Below are 19,526 nucleotides of genomic sequence, written 5' to 3'. Positions count from 1 at the left end.
GCAGGATCTGCAGCATTTAGCTAACAAACAATTAATAAGAAATGAGGACCCTGTATTATAGCATATATTTATACCCCGCCTTTCCATTTTGTAAAAGGGTGGCATATAACATACACAATTACAATGTGGCTCTGATGTTTGAGTCATCTTCAAATCAGTCAGTCATGTGCAGGTACCCATCAGAGAACCACAACTGTATTTATTATTTTTATGATTATTATTTATTATTGTTTACACAGACAGACAGCTGTTATTGACTGGTTTGTTTTATCCAGACATCGAATCCTTCCCAAGGACCTAGGATGGCTGAATTTTATTATCAATGTTGTTGCTGTTGTTGTTATTATTAATTCAATTTCTATACCACCATTCCATTCCAAAAATGGCTCAAGGTGGTTTACACATAGAAATAATAAATAAATAAGATGGATCGCTGTCCCCAAAGGGCTCACAATCTAAAAGAAACCTAAGATCAACACCAGCAACAGTCACTGGAGGTCCTGTGCTGGGGGTGGATAGGGCCAGTTACTCTACCCCTGCTAAATAAAGAGAATCACCACATTAAAAGGTGCCTCTTTGCCAAGGTATAAGCTCTTTCTGAAAATCCAGGCACCACTGAAATATTATCGTATGGTTTCACAGTTCCTTTTAGACCCAGATGCTGCCAGTTACCCATTACCCACATGTTCAATGCTACTTTGTTGTAACATGAATGGGAACAGAATTTCTCAAGCAAAAATGCCACCTCCTAATATTACTCTAAGCCACCTAATGGCACAGTGGGGAAATGACTTGACTAGCAAGCCAGAGGTTGCCGGTTTGAATTCCTGCTGGTATGTTTCCTAGACTATATCGGGAAACATCTATATTGGGCAGCAGTGATATAGGAAGATGCTGAAAGGCATAATCTCATACTGCATGGGAGATGGCAATGGCAAACCCTTCCTATTCTACCGAAGACAACCACATGGTTATGTCGTCACCAGGAGTCAACACCGACTCAATGGCACACTTTACCTTTGTAATATTACTCTGGCTTCCGTGTTCATATTTCATATAGAAACAAGTGAGGATATAAAGGAGGAACTGCCTCACTCAATAGTTCAAACCATGTTACACTAACGTCTAGTTTGGCCCTAAGTGTGCACTATTTTGCATTGTAAATAGCAGTTGCAGGGGGCCTGATCATGTTTTGGAATGGCAGCATGCCAAGAAGTTATTGTTTAACCCTTTCATTTTGTGCTATGGTCGTGATGAAAATCTTTCCCTGTCTAAAAACTGCTGTTTTGTCTCAGCAGGAAAGCTGTTAAGTGGTGCCAAAATTTGACAGAAAGGGTGCTGGCTTCCTCACTAAAACTGTTGAACACAGACCTGACAGCTCACACTCCTTAAGTAACACAGTTTGAATCATCCTGCATTTCCAAATCCTTGCTTGGATTAGTCAAGGTTACAACACATTCTGTACTGGCAGCTAAAATGTACTTCATACAGAGTGCTACAGGATAGGAATATGAACACAAGACTTCTGCACATTTTCTGCAGCTTCTAAGACTTTCAGTATACTGTACAGTTTCAGAACCAGTCCAATCCTTTAAACAAATGCTCCAGCTTCCCTGGGCATAATTCAACATGTAAGAAGATCAAGGAAGATACTATTTAAGTCACAATGCCCATGACCAAGGGACTATTACCATGAAATATAGATTAGACATGGCACAAATGATGAGGCTTTAGGGTCCCATTTATCATGGAAAGAGCTATTATCTTTCCAAATGTAGACTGGGGAGGCAGGGGTGACAGATACCAGCATAAATCTAGGCTGTCCACGTAAATGACATGGCTTCTCTATGCTCTTTCAATTTCCAGTGCTATCCATTCAAACCTTGTTCTATAATTATTCAGGGGATTCTGCAGCATTATGTTTTTACCACACATTAATGCAGTGATTGGATCTGCAGCATCTACACTTTGGGGATTGCTATAGGAAACACCAAAAACTGTGTTTTCATGGGACAAGTGGCAAAACTGTCAAAAGAGTCAAACTTTCTTGCACAAAATACAAGCAAATGTGGTTATGGACATCCTCGTTCAATCTAGAGTCTTATAATTGTCATGTTTGCACCTATTCTTGCACCTCATCATATTTGCACTCATCTTAAGGCAAAAGGGTACTCATTCATATCATCTAAGAGTAACATGGTATTTTACTCGAAGGACTCACAAACCAAAACTATTATCCTTTATCAACCTATCTGTTGTAAAGCATCTGCAGCATCTGGGGAGTGACCAAAACAAATCCGGTAAAATAATGTGTTTAACCTCTACATAAATCCATGGCTGCAAGAGAAAGCTTGTTAGCATTTAATAGCAACATGAGTTGTCCAACATTCACAGGATGGTCTGCTCATTCATACCTCCCAAGAGGGGGCATCTGGGTTAGAGTCACATATAAACTCCTCTTGGTACACACCACGTCCCAAGCCAGTCCTCTATTTCATGTAACAATAGAGAATATTTTGACAGCAGCTGGTAAGAGATACTCCCTCAGAGCCCAGAGGCTCAGATGAACCATACAGAAAGAGCTAGGCAATACATAGTGAAGAACCGTATTTGCTCTCTGCAACCACAGACACTGCTGAGAAAAAAGCCTCCCCTCTTCCACAGATGATTTCCAGGATGCAAGCTTAAAAAAAATTTGCTCTCTTCTAATAGTTTTGCATCTGTCAAGGATCCTGTCAGAGGCCCTGTTCGCACAAGCATTTCTGTACACAGTATAATACCAAATAACATTTATATAGTCCTGTACAGCAGGGGCAGGCATCAGGTAGCTCAGGAGTTACTGGTATCTTTCAGGCTTATCTGAAGAAGCTCTCCAGGCATTTGGGCTTGCCTCTTCCTCCCTTCCAGGCAATAGTGCAAATATGATTAGCTGGCTGAGCAGGGACATGGCCATGCTATTTTAAATCTCTTTCTTCAGGTGCTTTAACCTCCTCTCCCATTAATCAATCTCCAGGCATCTACAAATCCACTTGCCACTGGCAAGTGTCTCCAGCCCTCTGGCAAGCAGGACACCTAGCACAATCCAGATCTCCTCCACAGACGTCTCATTTCCAGTGCCATTTTTTAGAAGACAAGACACAACAGGGATCTTTTCTGAGCAGTAGGAGAGTGCTCACTGTTTCTTAACATCTCCATACCTCAGTGGAAATGATAGAAGTCCTGCTTCTCTCCTAAGACCCCCTGCCTGTGCACCAGAAAAGGATCTGAGGAAAGACAAGGGATTGGTGGCAACCACAAACAATGGCTGGAATGAGCTATGCCTAAATTTGTGGATTCCTGTTTATTCTTCCCCTATGAAGCAGCCTCTTGATTCCCTCTGTCTTGCTGCAAAATTCTCCTTGAATCCAGGGGTTTTAGTATTAGAATGTTAGATTTTATTTTATCTATTATATTAATTCTCCTGGGTGTGCCTTAGAATGTGCGTCCCAGCACCCAGCTGATTGGGCAGCGGAGGCACCTGATTGGCTGAGGCGCACCCAAGAGAATTGGTCGCTGCGGCAGGCCCAGCCACGGTGGCACTCGGCCTGGAGGCCTGGGCCCAGCATGGGCGGACTAGAGACTGGGGCAGAACTGGGGGAAAGAGATAGCTGGCCAGAAAGAGCGCACAAATGCTCTGTGTGGGATCGGCTAGTTTAACATATTTCTATACCGCCCAAAACTTGCATCTCTGGGCAGTTGTAGATGTAGATGTGTGTGTGTGGGTAGATATGTGTGTGTGTGTGTGTGTGCTGTCATTTTGCAGCTGGAGTTGTCTTCCAGAGTCGCCATTTTGTGACTGGCTCCACTTCCCCAAGTCAGGATTTCATGCTGATAGCTCCCAAAGCTCTGGCAAAAAAAACAAAAAACAAAAAACCAGCAGCTCTCACTCTGCCCACCTCTGATGTACAGTGTTCAAAGCATTTCCCAAACATTACCTCAGTAATCCTTGCACCAGAACTGCCAGTAGTATGTATTCCTATGTAGCACATGGAGAGGCAGAGAAATAGTAGCTTGCCTAAGGCCATCTAACGAGTTCATGACAAGAGGCAAGAATGGCCATTAATGAATGGCCCTATGCACATTGTAGTTACATGTTTTACCATGTGTTAAGCAAATAGTGAAGACAACTTATATAGCATGTGTTTCCATCTACTTAAATGTTTGAGGCAGAAGTAGTTTTGGAAGAATGCATGGGATTTTTAAAGCATAGAATGGGAATCCAAGCCTTTTAAAAGGGATATTTCAGTGGGGGGGGCAGGGTGGTGGTGGTAATTAATATCATGCCAAACTTATTCCCTTCAGCCCTTATGGTTGGGGGGGATGGTTGTCCAAAAATGTCTGCGGATCCAAAATTTGAGAACCCTTGCACTATGGAGTTATAGAGGCTGGGTTGATTGCCCTAGAATGTCACTACACAGAGTACCAGGAATGGAATGGCATGGCATTCTGTATGGAGAAACTCACCAACTTTAATATTAAATTACAAAGCAGCAAAAATTACAAAAGCTAAGTCAGTAACTTTTAATGGGGTGCAGTTTGCTCATGAACAGACACAAAATCTTTGAAGTTCCAAACAGCATTTCTACAGAGAATAAATATTTTAGACTCCATTCCCTTTATTTACCTCACTTGTTCAGAAGAGTCCATGAGATAAGATTTAGTGCAAAGAAAAGCAGAACTGTCTAGAACTCAGCCCGGGTAGGGACTGACCTCATCCCACTCATTACTCCAGCTCATGCTCTTCAAACATAATTCACAGTTCTGATACTGCTACAGTCCTTGACGTTTCCCAAGTCCTGGTCTATTGCATTGTCTTAGACATTACTTTCTTCTGCCTCTGTTAGGAATCCAAGTCTAGTTCCTTGCAATGTTTAGCAGCCATAGAGTGCTGAAGAATTCTCAAGTCTAAATGTTAAAGAGCATGGGCCACTGTACATAATTGTGACATCTGTGGTTGTGAGCTGTGGTTCTTATAATAAAGAGGATAGTCATTATGTTATCTGGGCTTAGAATGCTCTGTCTTCTAAACAAGCCAAATAAAAGGACATATGTTTAAAATAAGGGAAATCAGGCAATCTTAAGAGATACTTGCAGAAAGCTCCCTAAGAAACTCCTCTCTTCCCACATTGTGAAATTAGGTGTGCATGTCCCTTCAAGCGGTACTTCCTGGCAAAAACTTCAGAGATTATGGAGACAGCATGGCTATGGGGAACTGCTAACATAATTGCAAGACAGAAAAGTCGCTATTTTGAGAAATAACAATTTGAGGAGAGGCTAGAAAACCAGATTATTGTGCTGGTTCCCAGCAGAAGAAACTAGCCAGATGGGGGCCACGATTAGGTCAAGTGCATTAGAGGTGCTATATGACAAAAGCTAAACAGGCAAAAAGGAAAGGTGAGGGAAATCCATTCTGAAAGTCCACATGTTGTACAGTTACAGACAGTTGAAACAGTCTCAGCTGAAATGCCATGGCAAGATGGAGGATTAGCAGAGAAATCTACCCATCTCAATCTTATTGAAACAATTTTCTTATTTCACAAGGACTTTGAAGGAGTTGGCTTACATGGTTTTATTTCTGTGGATGCCACATGTTTTTAGGTTTTAATTCTCTGGTTGCTGTTACTATTTTTTGTATTTTATTGGGCTTTAACATTATTTGGAGTAAAAAAGGAAATCTTTTGAGGGCAAAGGGGCAACGTGTACCCAAACATATATCCAAGCTGACTGTGTCTATTTAGTTATCCAGTGGGTGGTTAGGAACATAGGAAGCTGCCATATACTGAGTCAGACCATTGGTCCATCTAGCTCAGTATTGTCTTCACAGACCGGCAGCAGCTTCTCCAAGGTTGCAGGCAGGAATCTCTCTCAGCCCTATCTTAGAGATGCCAGGGAGGGAACTTGGAGCCTAGATGCTCTTCTCAGAGCAGCTCCATCCCCGAAGGGGAATATCTTATAGTGCTCACACATCAAGTCTCCCATTCATATGCAACCAGGGCGGACCCTGCTTAACTAAGGGGACAAGTCATGCTTGCTACCACAAGACCAGCTCTCCTCCCTTAAGCTCTGGTGCTTAAAGTAATCAGACATTTATTCCATCTCTTGCTCGTTTCTGGTGGCACACAATCTGACCTAGGCTTATTAACACTGTAATTCTAGACATGCTTATTTGAAAGTCTGTCCCACTGGCTGACATCCTAACACTGCATGCATCCTCCAAACACCAGCACACATGCAGCACTAAACCTCACACTTCGAAAGCAAGGGAGCTCTTGCACAAGAGTGGAATTATTTCTGAGCTCTCCTCACTCCAGAAGTGCTCTGTTAGAACAGAAAAATGTCTCTGACCCTTAAGGATGTACTAGAAGGATGTTTCTGGAGAACAGGGAGAGCTCAAAAATAATTGCACTCTTGTGCAAGAGCTCCCACACTTTGGAAGTGTGGGGGGCTAGTGCTATACACATGTTGGTGTTTGCTGCATACACACACAGCATTAGTCAAGATGTCAGCCACTGTGCTCAATGTGGCTTACTCCCTAGTGAGAGTGTTTAGGATTGCAGCCTTAGTTATAGAAGACCCTGTCTCAGTACAAGGGGCTATAATGACTGTCGGCTTCTTTCCAGCCCTTACAATTTGGCAACACTTGGATGTACGTACCAAAGAAGTCAGGGGGATTGATTTCTCTAAGTAAGCAGTAAATATTTGGGTGTAAGATGGATTTTCTGGTTCATCCAATTCATGAATGGGGTGGGAGGAAAACATGTAGAATCGTCAAAGGATGGTGTTCTAGCTAAGTATCCTCTCTCAGATCCATATTCTCTTTCTCTCTCTCTCTCTCTCTCTCTCTCTCTCACACACACACACACAAACACACACACACAAACAAACACACACACCCTCTGCCCCAGTGGCATCTCAATGGCTGATTCCACCTTCCATTTTAAGGGCGCGGTGGGGGGAGCATATCACCAGGCCCTGTGCTTGCAAATGCATGAGAGTGTAACAAACAGGCTGCCACTTGCCAGCTCCTACTGTGCCTTTCTTGCACTGACAGATTCAATTATGCCAAATAAAATTTCAGTGACATGACATCAGCCCTCCCAGAACCCTAGGAAGAAAGGCCTCACTTTAGCCAACAGCAGCACTTACATCCCTTCTAGTCGGGTAAGTATAAGAGAGCACTATTTTCTCAGCAGCGTATATTGTACTTAAGGCCCTATGTTGTTTTAGGCTTGCAAAGGAGGAGTAAAAGCCTTCCAAGGCAGAGAAAGGATGGCTCACTCAGGAACTATTACAATGAACTCCTCCATTTAGGCATGCCAGCACTCCCAAACTAGGGATATGCATAAATCGAGGTTCGTGCACTGATCCAGTGGACCGATGCTGCACCAGTTCAGTGCCATGGGAAGGGGAGCGGAGAGCAACATCTTAAAAAAGAGAGAGCAAGTGGTCAGCATGTTGTTGCTGACCACACAAATGTTGCACACACGCGTGGATGTCATGTTCATGCAGACACCATGTGCAGATTTTGGGGGGCAGCGCTGTAGCAGCAGAAAGATGCATGCGGCAGTGGAGAGTACCTACTCTCCTCTTTTTAAGAGATACTTTTCGCTGCTCCCTGCCCCGCAGCACTGAACCAGTGGACGAACCTTGTTTCATGCACGTCCCTTTTCCAAACTGCCCTTTCACACACACGCAAGCATAGGGGGTGCGAGCTACCTCAGTTGGTCCGAGTGTGAACTGAACCTGGTCCGGTTCAACCCAAACCAACTCAGAACTCTACTGGTAAAGGGGAATCCAGTGAGGTTGATGGAGTGGGAAAAGAGTAAGAAATTACCTTAAAGGTGCTGCAACGAGGGGGGGGCAGCAGCGCCCCCCCCCCGAGTAGTCAGGGCCAGCTTGGGCCCATTTGGGGCCTGGTTCAGGCCTCCATGCAAGCATGAAAGTCATTAAAATGCCATAGGTATTGTAGTAGAATTTAGATGTTACAGAAAAGGCATACAGCCTGATCTGCCGTGATGGTGCTGTTGCAGTGTTTAAAGACCTGCCGCTACTAGAGTGGAGCCAATGCTTTAGTCTTTCCTGCCTACACATTGCACCTGAACCTGCCCAGGCATTGTTTGTGTGGGGAGATGCACACAACTGGCCCCATGTATATTATACCAGGCCTTAAATGTTGCATTAGTAGCTTGGGATGAAGCCTTGGCAAAGCAGTTCCTACCCCACTGCAGTAATGTCTATAGCAGGGCAGCATAACTTCAGCCCCCAAGTTATTTTTGGACTACAACTCCTATCATTCTCAGAAACAATCACTAATAGTCAGGGATGATGGGAACCATAGTTCAACATCTGCAGGAGGGTGGAAAATACAGCCCTGGTCTAAAGGGTGCCTTCCTCTCTCATGGGATGAGTCTTTCAGAATGCCATGCCATAAAAGTGATGAGATACAATACCCAAGCAGGTCCCAGGTGGAAGATCTGGCCATCCAGAAGCTCATGGTCCTCACACTTGGTCATACCACACATTAACTTGCCTTTTGCTGGAAACTATTAGACAAGGCCACCTCTTCAATATGGTGGCTACTAAGCACTTAGCGCAGATCTGATCCCTCAGTTTCCTGCCTTACTCTGACTCAATTCCAGCTTGAAGAAAATGTTCACACACAAAGCTTAAATGTGCTTTTGAAGCTCTTTCACTCTTTGTATCACATGCAAATATGGTTAATGCAGGCTAGGATGGAAATCAATGTAAGCTGCCATCAATCTAGGTTCCAATGTAGGTTCACACATCAATTTAAGCCATGGATTGTTTAACTTACACACATGAAACACACTATAGCCCTATTCAGACAATAAACTATGCATGTGTGCAGGCATGTCTATACACATGTACTTTTTTTGTGTGTAAATGACTGTCTACACATTCAATCTAAAAGTGAACCGAAGTGCAGACCCCCTCAAATGAAGGGTACAGCTAGAAAATATTAATGTTCATGTGTTGAACATAAGCTTACATGCATACACTGTACCCAGATTGCATGTACACTGAACATAACATGTATCTGGGGGGTAAGTATTTCTTGCTTTGGTTCCAGTTGTTAAATTTCTGACCCAGAACAATCAAGTATTCTGGACATCAACAGGTCCTACCACCACAACTCCTTGTGGAAAGCAGACAACACTGAGGACACTCCTACATACAAACTGGAATTTTCAAACTCCTCTCCCCACCCCCACCAAGTATACCCACCATCCTGTAAGGTCTTCCTGCTGCTTGGATGACATCAGAGTAAATACTGGCAGGGCGGGGAGCTACAGTGGGGTAATTCTTGTTCCTTTATAACACAGAGACTTATCAACTGGACACTCATTCAAGACACAACAATTGCCAATGACCACTTAAGACCAATTCTCCTGGAATAATCACAGTGTTGCCAAAATTAGCTAGTGCTGAAATAATTTGCCATCCATTCCATCTCCCCAAAGGGGAGAAGCCAGTAGAGATACACCAGAAGGAGGAGGGATTACAGCATCAGAGGTCTCAGTCTCTTTGAGAGATCAGCATGGTATGTTTCAGCAAGAATGTTTACAAAAGTAGCTGAGGACTGGAGGTTGCAAGTTTAAATAAACTTGAAATCTACTTCCTTCCCCCTAGTTTCACAAGCTCTGTTTCCTGATCCTTCTCAGCACTGACAAGAGCTCTCAGACACTACAGGAAATGCTCAATAGAGGCCAGAGGCCAATTTAATTACTATTTCTTGAAAATATTGGTAATTTGTTACAACTTGCCACATAATGATTTTCATTACTCAACTGCCCTCCTACCTGGACAGTTTAAAATACTGATCAAAATTAAGTTTCTCAGAGAAATACAGAACAGTGGTACACTGTCACTGCAAAGCAACACTAACATCATTCCACTCCTTTGGTTTTAAGTGCCATGGGCCAGATTGGCACCACAAACACATTTGCAAATCCTGCAGAACTAACCCACCATGGGTGATTGAGTGGGAGTCTTCATATTCACTGCATACAGAAATGCTGAAAGCCCAGAAGGGGCTAGAAACTCTGGGGAAGCCAGCAGCTAAAGCAGATGAGTATGCTGCAATGGGTGTGGGAGCAGTTTCTGAACTAAGGCGACAGAGTCTGCTAGATCAGAGTGCAAGCAAGCAGGAAATCCACAAAGTACTGTAATCAGTGTATCTCTTGTTGCAAAGCCACTGACAAGAAGCCAGAATCTTTGCATTCAAAAATTATTTCCACCATCAAAATCCAACTGAGTGAACTTAATGCCCAATTCATAACAGGCAAATTCTGCATGGGTACTCAGTACCATCAGGAATTGCATGAGATTGATCTGGAATGGACATCGGCCAGACTTAAAATTGAATGAAATGTGTTCAAATGAATTTAAGTAAACAGGCTTTCAAGAGAATTCACAGGCTTCAGGCATCATTTTAGAATAGACAGAGGTGGGTAAATTAATATGGAGACAGTTTTGCTAACAACAATATCTCAGGGCCACAGCCACTTCTTGCAAAACAGTTTGTACCCAAGTAAAACGTTATGTCAGTTCTTAGTGATGCGCTTACATATGAATGATCATTTTCTCTTTTTAAAAATACATAAATGAGGCCAGATGTTTTAGCAGTTGCAGATGTTTTATAAGAAAGGCAAATAATCCATGCATGCATTCTTAACAACTAATGCAGCACATCGGTATGTAATACTCTGGTACCTGTATCCATGTACGAGGAACTGGAAGGAAAACTGTACTCAGTTGTTTGAATGAAACTCATACCAAAGCAGAAGATTTCGCTTTTGAGCTTCATGAAGACTTAAAGTGCGCCGTCAAGTTGATTTCAACTCCTGGCGCCCACAGAGCCCTGTGGTTGTCTTTGGTAGAATACAGGAGTGGTTTACCATTGCCTCCTTCTGCGCAGTATGAGATGATGCCTTTCAGCATCTTACTATATCTCTGCTGCACGATATAGTACCAGCAGGGATTTGAACCGGCAAGCTTCTGCTTGTTAGTCAAGCATTTCCCCGCTGCACCACTTAAGGTGACTTGACCTGTTTAACCCTCTTAGGAACTGATCTTGCTCTGTGCATACTGTGAAGGGTTTGCTTTACTATAGCCCAATGGCTTTCAAAGTATGAATCAGGTCTGTGTAGGCAAGTACAGTTGCAAGAAGAAGCACCTTTCTGATGCCCCAGGTTTGTGTAATTTGATGGTCCAAAAGGCAAAGCAACAAAGCACTGTCACTCCACTCCCATTCAACCAATATAGGCACCTGCCTGTTCCAACTTATTTGCTAATAATACAAGTGAAGCAGGAGTATTTTATAAGTTGTTTACTTCTCTAGGATTTAGTCCTGCATCCTCCACCTCCAGTGTCTCTTAGCATGTTGTGACCATTGTTACTTTACACCTCCAGCAAACAAGCAAACAAGCAAACAAGCAAACAAGCAAACAAGCAAACAAGCAAACAAGCAAACAAGCAAACAAGCAAACAAGCAAACAAAGTCTGCCCATGGCAAATCTAAACATTTGCCAGAAAAATCAATTATACTGAACTTTAGACAGCTTTTCCCTTCTGTAAAAAACTGAAGTTGTAAAGATTTGACAACACTCACTATAACATTGTAAGTGGAGAAAATGAAACTCCCTTGCTCTAACAACATGTGCTAGTTCCTTGGTCTGATGAAATGTCACATCTTCCTAGAAGCAAAGGAACACAAAAACCTCATCTCTATACTGCAAACATGGACACAAAAATGCAGAAAAGCTCCTTCAAACACACTTAAAGTACCTACAGAAGCAACAAAGAGGCAGAAAAGCCCAGATTTCTTTAACTTTTACAGCAGAATCTTGGGTAGGTTTACTCAGGAGTAAGTTACACTGAGTTCCATTAGGCTCACTCCCAAGTAAGAAGTGTGCACAGGATTACAGCCTTAATGAGACTCACTCTTCTGTACAGCTCTCTGTCCATGCCTGCAAGTTGGCATTATAAGCAGAATTTTTTTTTTTAAATCATCATGTGAAAAAGATTACAGAGACATCTGGATAAACAGATCAGCTGATAAGGCAGCAGGCAAGCCTTTCTAAAGCAGACACAGAGAGAGAAAGGAAGCGGAGCATACAAATAAAAGGAAAGCCCCAACACACCTGGTTTAGAGGTATGTAGTGGGAACCACTGCAGAGTGTTATCGTCTTTACTGTCTGTTTTGTACTCCTTTAACAACCTTGCTTTCTGCTTACATGATATGCTCTGCATCTACTGAGCACTTTTTGAGTGCCAGATAAAAACAATAGAAGGATAATTACAGATGTGGAAGAAAACAACTCATGGGGTGCAATGCAGCATGGACTTGTTCAAAATAAATTATGCCAGACTAGGACTGCCCAATACACAGTTCGAGGCTACAAAGGAGAGGGGTATATTTATCAATCACCTGGCACACTACACAATACATGAATGAATGGAGTGCCGTACAGAGCCCCAGGAGGCTGCATTTTGTGCAGGCTTGTGCCAGACTAATCTGATATCCTTTTTTTAAAGAAGATAATTGGTTTTCTGGGCAAGGGAAATGCAGTAAAGCATTCAGTGCAGTACCACATAGGCAATTACTAATGAAACTGGAGGAGACATCACACAGTAAGATGGAAAAGGAACTGGCTTTTGGGAAACTGAGAAAGGGTTTTGTTAAAAACCAAACTAGAGATAGAGGAGTTTCTCAGGGATCAATCTAGATGCCTGTTCTTAGTCAGAATTTTCCTAAGTGACCTTGGAGCAATAATTTTAAAAATGCTGGTGAAATATGAAATGTGGTGAAATGCTGGTTGGTGGTGAATGATGCCACCAACCAAGGAGATACTGCCGATACAGTGGAAGATCAAATAGTAGCATAGAAAGAACTAAGGAGACCGTTTAGATGTTACAGCCAGTAATGTGAAAGCCACTTTTCCATGCTTTTATCTCACTGCTGTAACACTGAAAGGCTCTCACCCCCTTGTTCGGCACCAGCTAAGCAACAACTGTGAGACTGGTCCTGCCCACATGGTTTAAGCAACACTGATGGCCATTTGGTCCCTTTTTCTATTGCAAAACAAATACAACAGAAATGCAGACATCAGTGTTAATGCTCGTCTTGAGAATGGCTAATGAGTTCTATTGAATTTTATTGTCAGTTGGAGGTGAACAATCACTAATTAGGGCCGAAAAATGGGTGACAATAGCCCCAATAAAGCCACATAAATAGCCTGTCAGCAGAGGGTACTCTCTAAGGATCTCCACATTTTATATACGGAGTTTCCATGGACCCATAGGAACTTTCTGGCAGCCAGGAAGTGTGGAGGCTCTCCATATGATGACTATGCAAGTAATAAGTTACTCCCTAAGATATTACAGCTTCAGAGTGAAGCACTCACCATGGTGAAGTGGTTTTCAGCAGCCTCCCTATAACTATTATAACATGTGTACCAGTCTTAGCGCCAGATATTAAGCAGTGTTACTTCTTTCCACTATTTTGTTCTCCCTCCTCTCTGCTCACTATTCCCATTTTCATTTGGATCAACTGCTGACAGTCCCCCACTATTCTGCATGCAGAGGTAGTGCCAAGAACTCAAGGCAGCGTGATCATGGGTTATTAGTTCCTCTCTTCCAGCCCAACTCCTGCTTATCACTGGCACCCGGCACCCATTACCAATCATCATGCATTGTTCTACTTAGCAAGAGTTCCAGTGAAGTCTCCGAGAAACATTAGCTCATCACCCACACAGCTGTAGCCTTGTGGATGCCCTAAAAGAATAATTTTGTTTTCTGAACATGTTTCTCCAAGAAAACTAGTATATGTTCAATCCAAGACTCTTTGAAACAGTGATAGAGCATCTGCTTTGCGTGCAGAAGATATCTGGTTCAATCCGTGGCATCTCCAGGAAATATGGAGTTTCAAGCTAGGAAAAATCCCTGCCTGAAACTCTAGAGAGCTGCTGCCAAGTGCTAGATGGACCAATGGTTTGACTCAGTATAAGGCAGTTGCATAGGTTTATATGAGTACTTGAATGTTGTCTTTGGGACACCAAAGTTAGCTTACGGAATAAATGAATCTCATTCAAATTTCATCATCTTCATCCCCAAAATATGAACATTAATTTGATGTATTAAAAGTTTATATCATATTGAAAGCAGAGGGCGGGGGAGATCCCAGAGCCAAAGAGATCTTGAATTCAATTACTTTCTACATATAGTAAGGGAAGGGGAATGAAAAAGAGATTCCCCTGGAAAGTATTATCTGAACAGGGTCCATGTTTGCTGCAAATTCAGGAAAACACTGAGCACTCATACAAAGAACCTCCTTCATCTGTATGTGCACCACATACAGATGGAGGATGTGTCCATTCTACATTTGAGGTCCTGCTCTGGGTGCCTGAAAAGCAGGGCCTTTTCAGTATTGGCTCCAACACTGTGAATCTCCCTTCCTCTTGAAGTTCACATAGCATCTGAAATTGTGTAGGATAGAGGCCAAGTTAAGGGTTGGATTTTTTGGTAGGGCTTTTGACAGTAGATTACTTTTGGCTGGTCCTGACTGGAAGGCTGTTTGTTCGTGTTTTACCCCTGTTTTATTTGAGTCCTTTTTGATTATTACTACTACTACTACTACTACAAGTTCTGTTACTATTGCGACTATGATTGCAGTTTCATTAGAAACTGCTTTGTGCTGCAAGTTGCAAAACGAAACAAAAAGAACCCCACCACCACTCAGGGACATTTTTAAAAGCAAATAATTTCTGAACAATAAGGTCTAGAAACTTAGATTTTAAAAAGGCTGAAATCCTCAGGAAGTCAAAGTATCTGCACCAGGTACCAATGCTTGTGTGATGCAAGTGCGGTCACAGCACAGATTATAGGCCTGTTCTCTAAAGAAGAGCATCTTCCTAGACGAGAGCAAATAACTCTAGGATAAAATTTCTCTGGCCTGTTCCTTTAGTGTATGGGAAAGGAAGAGTTTGCTTTCAGAACCAGGACTGTTGAACTAGAGGTCTGTTCAACTTATTTTATATACTATTTACAAAGGCTCAACAGAAAGTTACCTCCAGCATTCCCAACCAGCATGCCACCTCCAACAGCAGAACACAGAAGTTTGAAAGGGGAGGGGGTTGTTTTATAAGCCACAGTGCTCTCATTCTACCTCTCCTCCTCTCTTGTATGCCTTGCTCTGAGGCCTCTTGGAGAGTCAGTGTACAGAAAAATGATCCCGGGTGGAGAGCACACAAGCCAGGAAAGAGAGGCAGGAAAACCACCCTGTTTTCACAACCTTCAGGCAATGAATTAACTCCCTTTGGACAGATCTGCCTAGATGGAAAACACTAGTGGATCACACAGCAGGAGGTTTCAAACAATGGCACCATGTTACAATAAGGAGCAAACAATACAAGAGCACATCTCCCAAACGTCACAGCATGCGCTAAGATAAGGGTGCAAATGACAAATGGCAGAAAGATGTTGACTCCGGCACTGTCCTCTGCGGCACTGACTTCACCTGGACTCAGCTGGGTTATTATCATTCTGCATTTTGTATGGTATGCCCCTCCCTCCCTAACACTGGCAAAGAGCAGCTGCCAAAATGGCAACCCATAGTCTCTGTGTTCAGCATACATTAGCTCAGTACTGGGACAAAGCCTCCCCACCACCACTACCACAGGATGACAGGCAGCACTGAGCTTTCAAGGTGATATCTGAGATAAAGTAAACCCTGACTCCTCCACCCCTTAAAATACAGCTCATTGCCACTACTGGATGCATGCATTTTCTAGATTCATATTAAGCATCATTCACGCACACACAGAGGGCTTGTCTTGCATTATCAGTCAGTGACAAAAGTCAATACAAAGGAAGGGAGCTCCAACCGTGTCTCTCTGCATCAACACCACCCTTCCGCTGCAATGGGAAACAATTGCCTGGCTTCAGGTGAACAGCAAAGGGAGCGTTGTACCTGTAATGCATTTACACCTGACATTACTTGCACATTATGCTGCAAGATGGCCAGGTTGCTGTGGGCATTTGGTGAGAAATTACATGTATGGGAGATGAGTGTGAAACGAACCCTGCCATTCACAGAAGACACTGCATGGGAAAGATTCACCCTCGACCCCACCCTAAATGAAAGGATAATGTTCAAAAAGACATCAGGCACCTGAGTATGCCAGATTAAAACACAAACATTGGTATCGGAAAAACTAACTGCCAGCCAAATAAATGATTTTTGTTGGAGAGAGATAAGAGCCTAACAAGGGGAAGCTAGCCCATACGGAAACCTGACAGCAAAGGATTTATTAGCAGCATCAATGATGAGGAGAAATGGAGCAGGCATACAGTTACACAGGCATGACTGAAAGGAAAAGCAGCAAAATGCAGGGCAAATGTGTGAAATACAGAATGTTCTTGTTTCTCTTGCTTCAGCTCAGCTGCTACTAGATTCAGCAAAGGAGAAGGAGGGGCAGCCTTATGTCTCTCCAGAAGACAGGCAAATACTGAGAACCCTCTCCTTTTGTCTACTTAAGGAAGTGGAAGAAAATTGGCTACTGTCAAAATGAATTTTTAAAAGGGTCTCTTGAGAAGGGATTAGGACTTTAATCCACAGGGAAAACACGAGGAAGGGATGGGAAAGAGACGGTTCGACTGAGAGGACCAAAATATTGATCACACATGCATGCACAAACACCCAGACAGACGTGTCGAGTCCAGCGATCGGATAGTGGAGTCCCACTCTGTGTGACCCCGTGCAGCAAAGACAAAGAGGGACAGGACTGATCGGAGGGAGCACAAACCCAGCACAACCGGCGGAGCTCTCACACGCCCCTGCACGTAGACAGGCACACGCCCCTTCCCAAAGATATTATCCATGCCACACTCGTCCCCACGATAAACCCGAGCTGCTGCTCTCCCGTTACAAAGGCAGAATAATCCCAGCTCCACTAGCCGCTTCAGACATGCACAGGTTCATCCCAGCAAGACCCGAGCGGGCGCTGAAGACCGACCCCCAGGCAGCCAGCTCTCAGGGAACCGAGCTGCCTTGGCCCGGGAGGGGGTGCGCGGGTGCAGCGACGTGAAGGAGACCCCTTTGTCTGCCCTTTGCATCCACCTTTAACCAAGTCTCCCCACCCGCGTCCCCCCCCCACCGCGGCAAAAGTGACACTCCCCCCACCCCATGTCTCACCTCACTGCCACCTTGACGCTGCAGCTGTCCCCCTGGGCAGCCATACCCTCTCCTCTTCCTCCTCCTCCTTCGTCTTCCTCCTCCCCACCGCGCCGCAGCAGAGCGCTGCCCCTCAACCACCATGGAGCACCGCGGGGCCGGGGCCAAGACGAAGCTGCAGCTCGGCTCAGCTAAGAGCACGAGGCTCTGAGGGCGCCTGGGGCCAGCCAGAGCATGCTGAGCTACTACAGCCGCCTGCTCTTCCTGCCTGGGAGGGAGGGAGGGAGCCGGCGGGGGGGGGAGGAGGAGGCGGCAGCGACGTGAGAGGCTACACAGCGCTCCTTTCCATCCTGCCCGCCGCGCGGCAGTAGCGGTAATGTGGGGGTGACGGAGCGCTCGCTAGAAACCAGCCTGGGCTGGGACCGGCGAGTGAGGGAGGCGGGGAGGGCTGCAGAGGGAGGGGCGTCAGGGACGTAGTAGCCACCCTCGGAGAAAGGTAGGGGCGGGGCTTAGTCAGATTTGAGGCGGTGGGAGGGAGGACGACGACGACGAGGAGAAACGGAAAGCCGAACGCGACTTGTTCGGAGGGGTGCAGATTGCCCCCACGCAACTAGAGGTGGGCTCGCTGTCAGTGCTAGGGTTCCGCCGCAAAAGTGAGGGCGTCACCAAAAATATGCGTCTCTAAGCTTATCTAGAGCGCATTGTACTCACATAAGATGTCGCCACAACCAGCCCCCGTAAATTTAGATTAAAGAACCGGGAGACTGCAAGAAAGAAAGAAGCTTCAGTGGCAGCACCAGTGGTACTCAAAAAAAAAAAAAAAAAAAAAAAAACCTGAGAAGGGGCACTGAAGGTGCAAAGTGCATTTATGAGTGGAAATGCTGTACTCACTCTTATTAGATTTCTGAAACAGACATGGGGCAAACCATATATTCCGCATTTCTTGCCGAGATGCAGATCTCCCCCAATAGCATTTGAGTTCCCCCTCATTTTACATAACTTCCCCTGCCACAGCCATATATGCTTTTCTCCCCAGTCTTTTTATTCCTTTCCATCCAACTTTAAGTGAAAAGTTGCCCCTCAGGCTTTCCCTCTGTCTGCACCCCTGTATTCTTGCAAAAGCAAGCCAAAACAGCTCATAAAAGATACATTGAAAACAAAATAACACTACAAAACATTACAAAAAAAAATACTATAAGCAGTTTGAAAGATGGAGTGACCCCAAATTTTTCACATCAAGAACATCAAGCAAAGCCAGGAGGCCTCTCTTGAAATGAATCATGCAAGATGTGAACAGGGTGTGCAGTGGGGGGTATGGGGAGAGGCTGCCAGACTCCAGGGCTGCTGTGCTTTTGATGACCATGTAGAAGGAATATATTGGGGGTTTCCCCTTCATACTAATGTTATATTCAAATTAACACAAGAGCCTTCTCCTTTGTAGATTCTGGCAGCCCAAGATGAGGGCTATATTAATCCTGCTTTTTTTTAAAAAGGCAATTCACTTTAGGGCTGGTGTAGCTTTAGAGAGTTTCTCCTATGTCCCCTGCTGGGCACATATCACCCAGCTGTCCATATGATGTGCACTGCTGCATAGAGTTTGCAAGATTTCTTATAAGCAAGATAAGTAAATAGCAAGTACCACCTGAAAATGATACTCTAAAAGCATTTGACTCAAAACTGACTGTAGTCACCTGCGTTGTGCTAGTCCGCCAGAGTGTCCACCACTTCAACGACCCATGGCCACATTTTCCTGACTCCCTTGTCTGTCAGAGGCCAGGAGGAGAAACCCACCCCACACTCTTTGTTGGCTAGTTGTTGTGGGGAAAATGTTGAATCATTCATCTAGTAAGGAGATAGTTACCCAAAACAAACGATCTCTCTTTCACTGAGTGTCCGTCTGAATGAAAACACATCAGAGATGTGCTTTGTGCTTGAACTTGGAGATGTCTGCAGTGAGGGCTCTCAGAATCTGCCGTAGAAACAATTACACCCATGATTGAAAACTGCAGTACTGGGTAAGTTATGCTGGTAAGGATGTGCCCGAAACGTTACGGAGGCCATTATAGAAGCCTCCGAAACGTTTCAGCCACCTGAGCCGTTTCTGATTTCAGAGGCACACCCGGTACTTCCAGCCACTTCCAGCTGAGCAGCAACAGGGCGGCAGGGAGGTACATTGCTGCCCTGAGGGGCTTTGATACAATGGAGCTCCGGAAGGGGAAATGCGGTAGGAGGGGTTAGTGCACCCTCCCCCGCCCTTAAGGGAGCACCCCCACCACCTCTGGAACGCAGAGGA

General features: G+C 44.4%; 1 protein-coding gene across 7 annotated transcripts in view; it reads right to left on the bottom strand.

Annotated features, from left to right (window-relative positions):
• Positions 1–17,582, bottom strand: part of KIF21B (kinesin family member 21B) — a 110,062-nt gene extending 92,480 nt beyond the window's left edge. For 2 of the 7 annotated variants that reach the window (XM_053244835.1, XM_053244837.1), the window contains exon 1: positions 17,255–17,582. In XM_053244835.1, coding sequence (XP_053100810.1) covers positions 17,255–17,298 — 44 coding nt within the window. In that variant the 5' untranslated portion in view covers positions 17,299–17,582. The remainder of the gene's footprint in view (positions 1–17,254) is intronic. The other 5 variants (XM_053244838.1, XM_053244840.1, XM_053244839.1 and 2 more) reach the window with 3 other exon arrangements.
• Positions 17,583–19,526: the final 1,944 nt, after the last annotated feature.

The sequence above is a fragment of the Hemicordylus capensis genome, chromosome 4, assembly GCF_027244095.1.
Source record: "Hemicordylus capensis ecotype Gifberg chromosome 4, rHemCap1.1.pri, whole genome shotgun sequence".
Taxonomy (NCBI): domain Eukaryota; kingdom Metazoa; phylum Chordata; class Lepidosauria; order Squamata; family Cordylidae; genus Hemicordylus; species Hemicordylus capensis.
The sequence above is the reverse complement of the archived record's forward strand: the minus strand, read 5'-3'. Positions and strand labels throughout refer to the sequence as shown.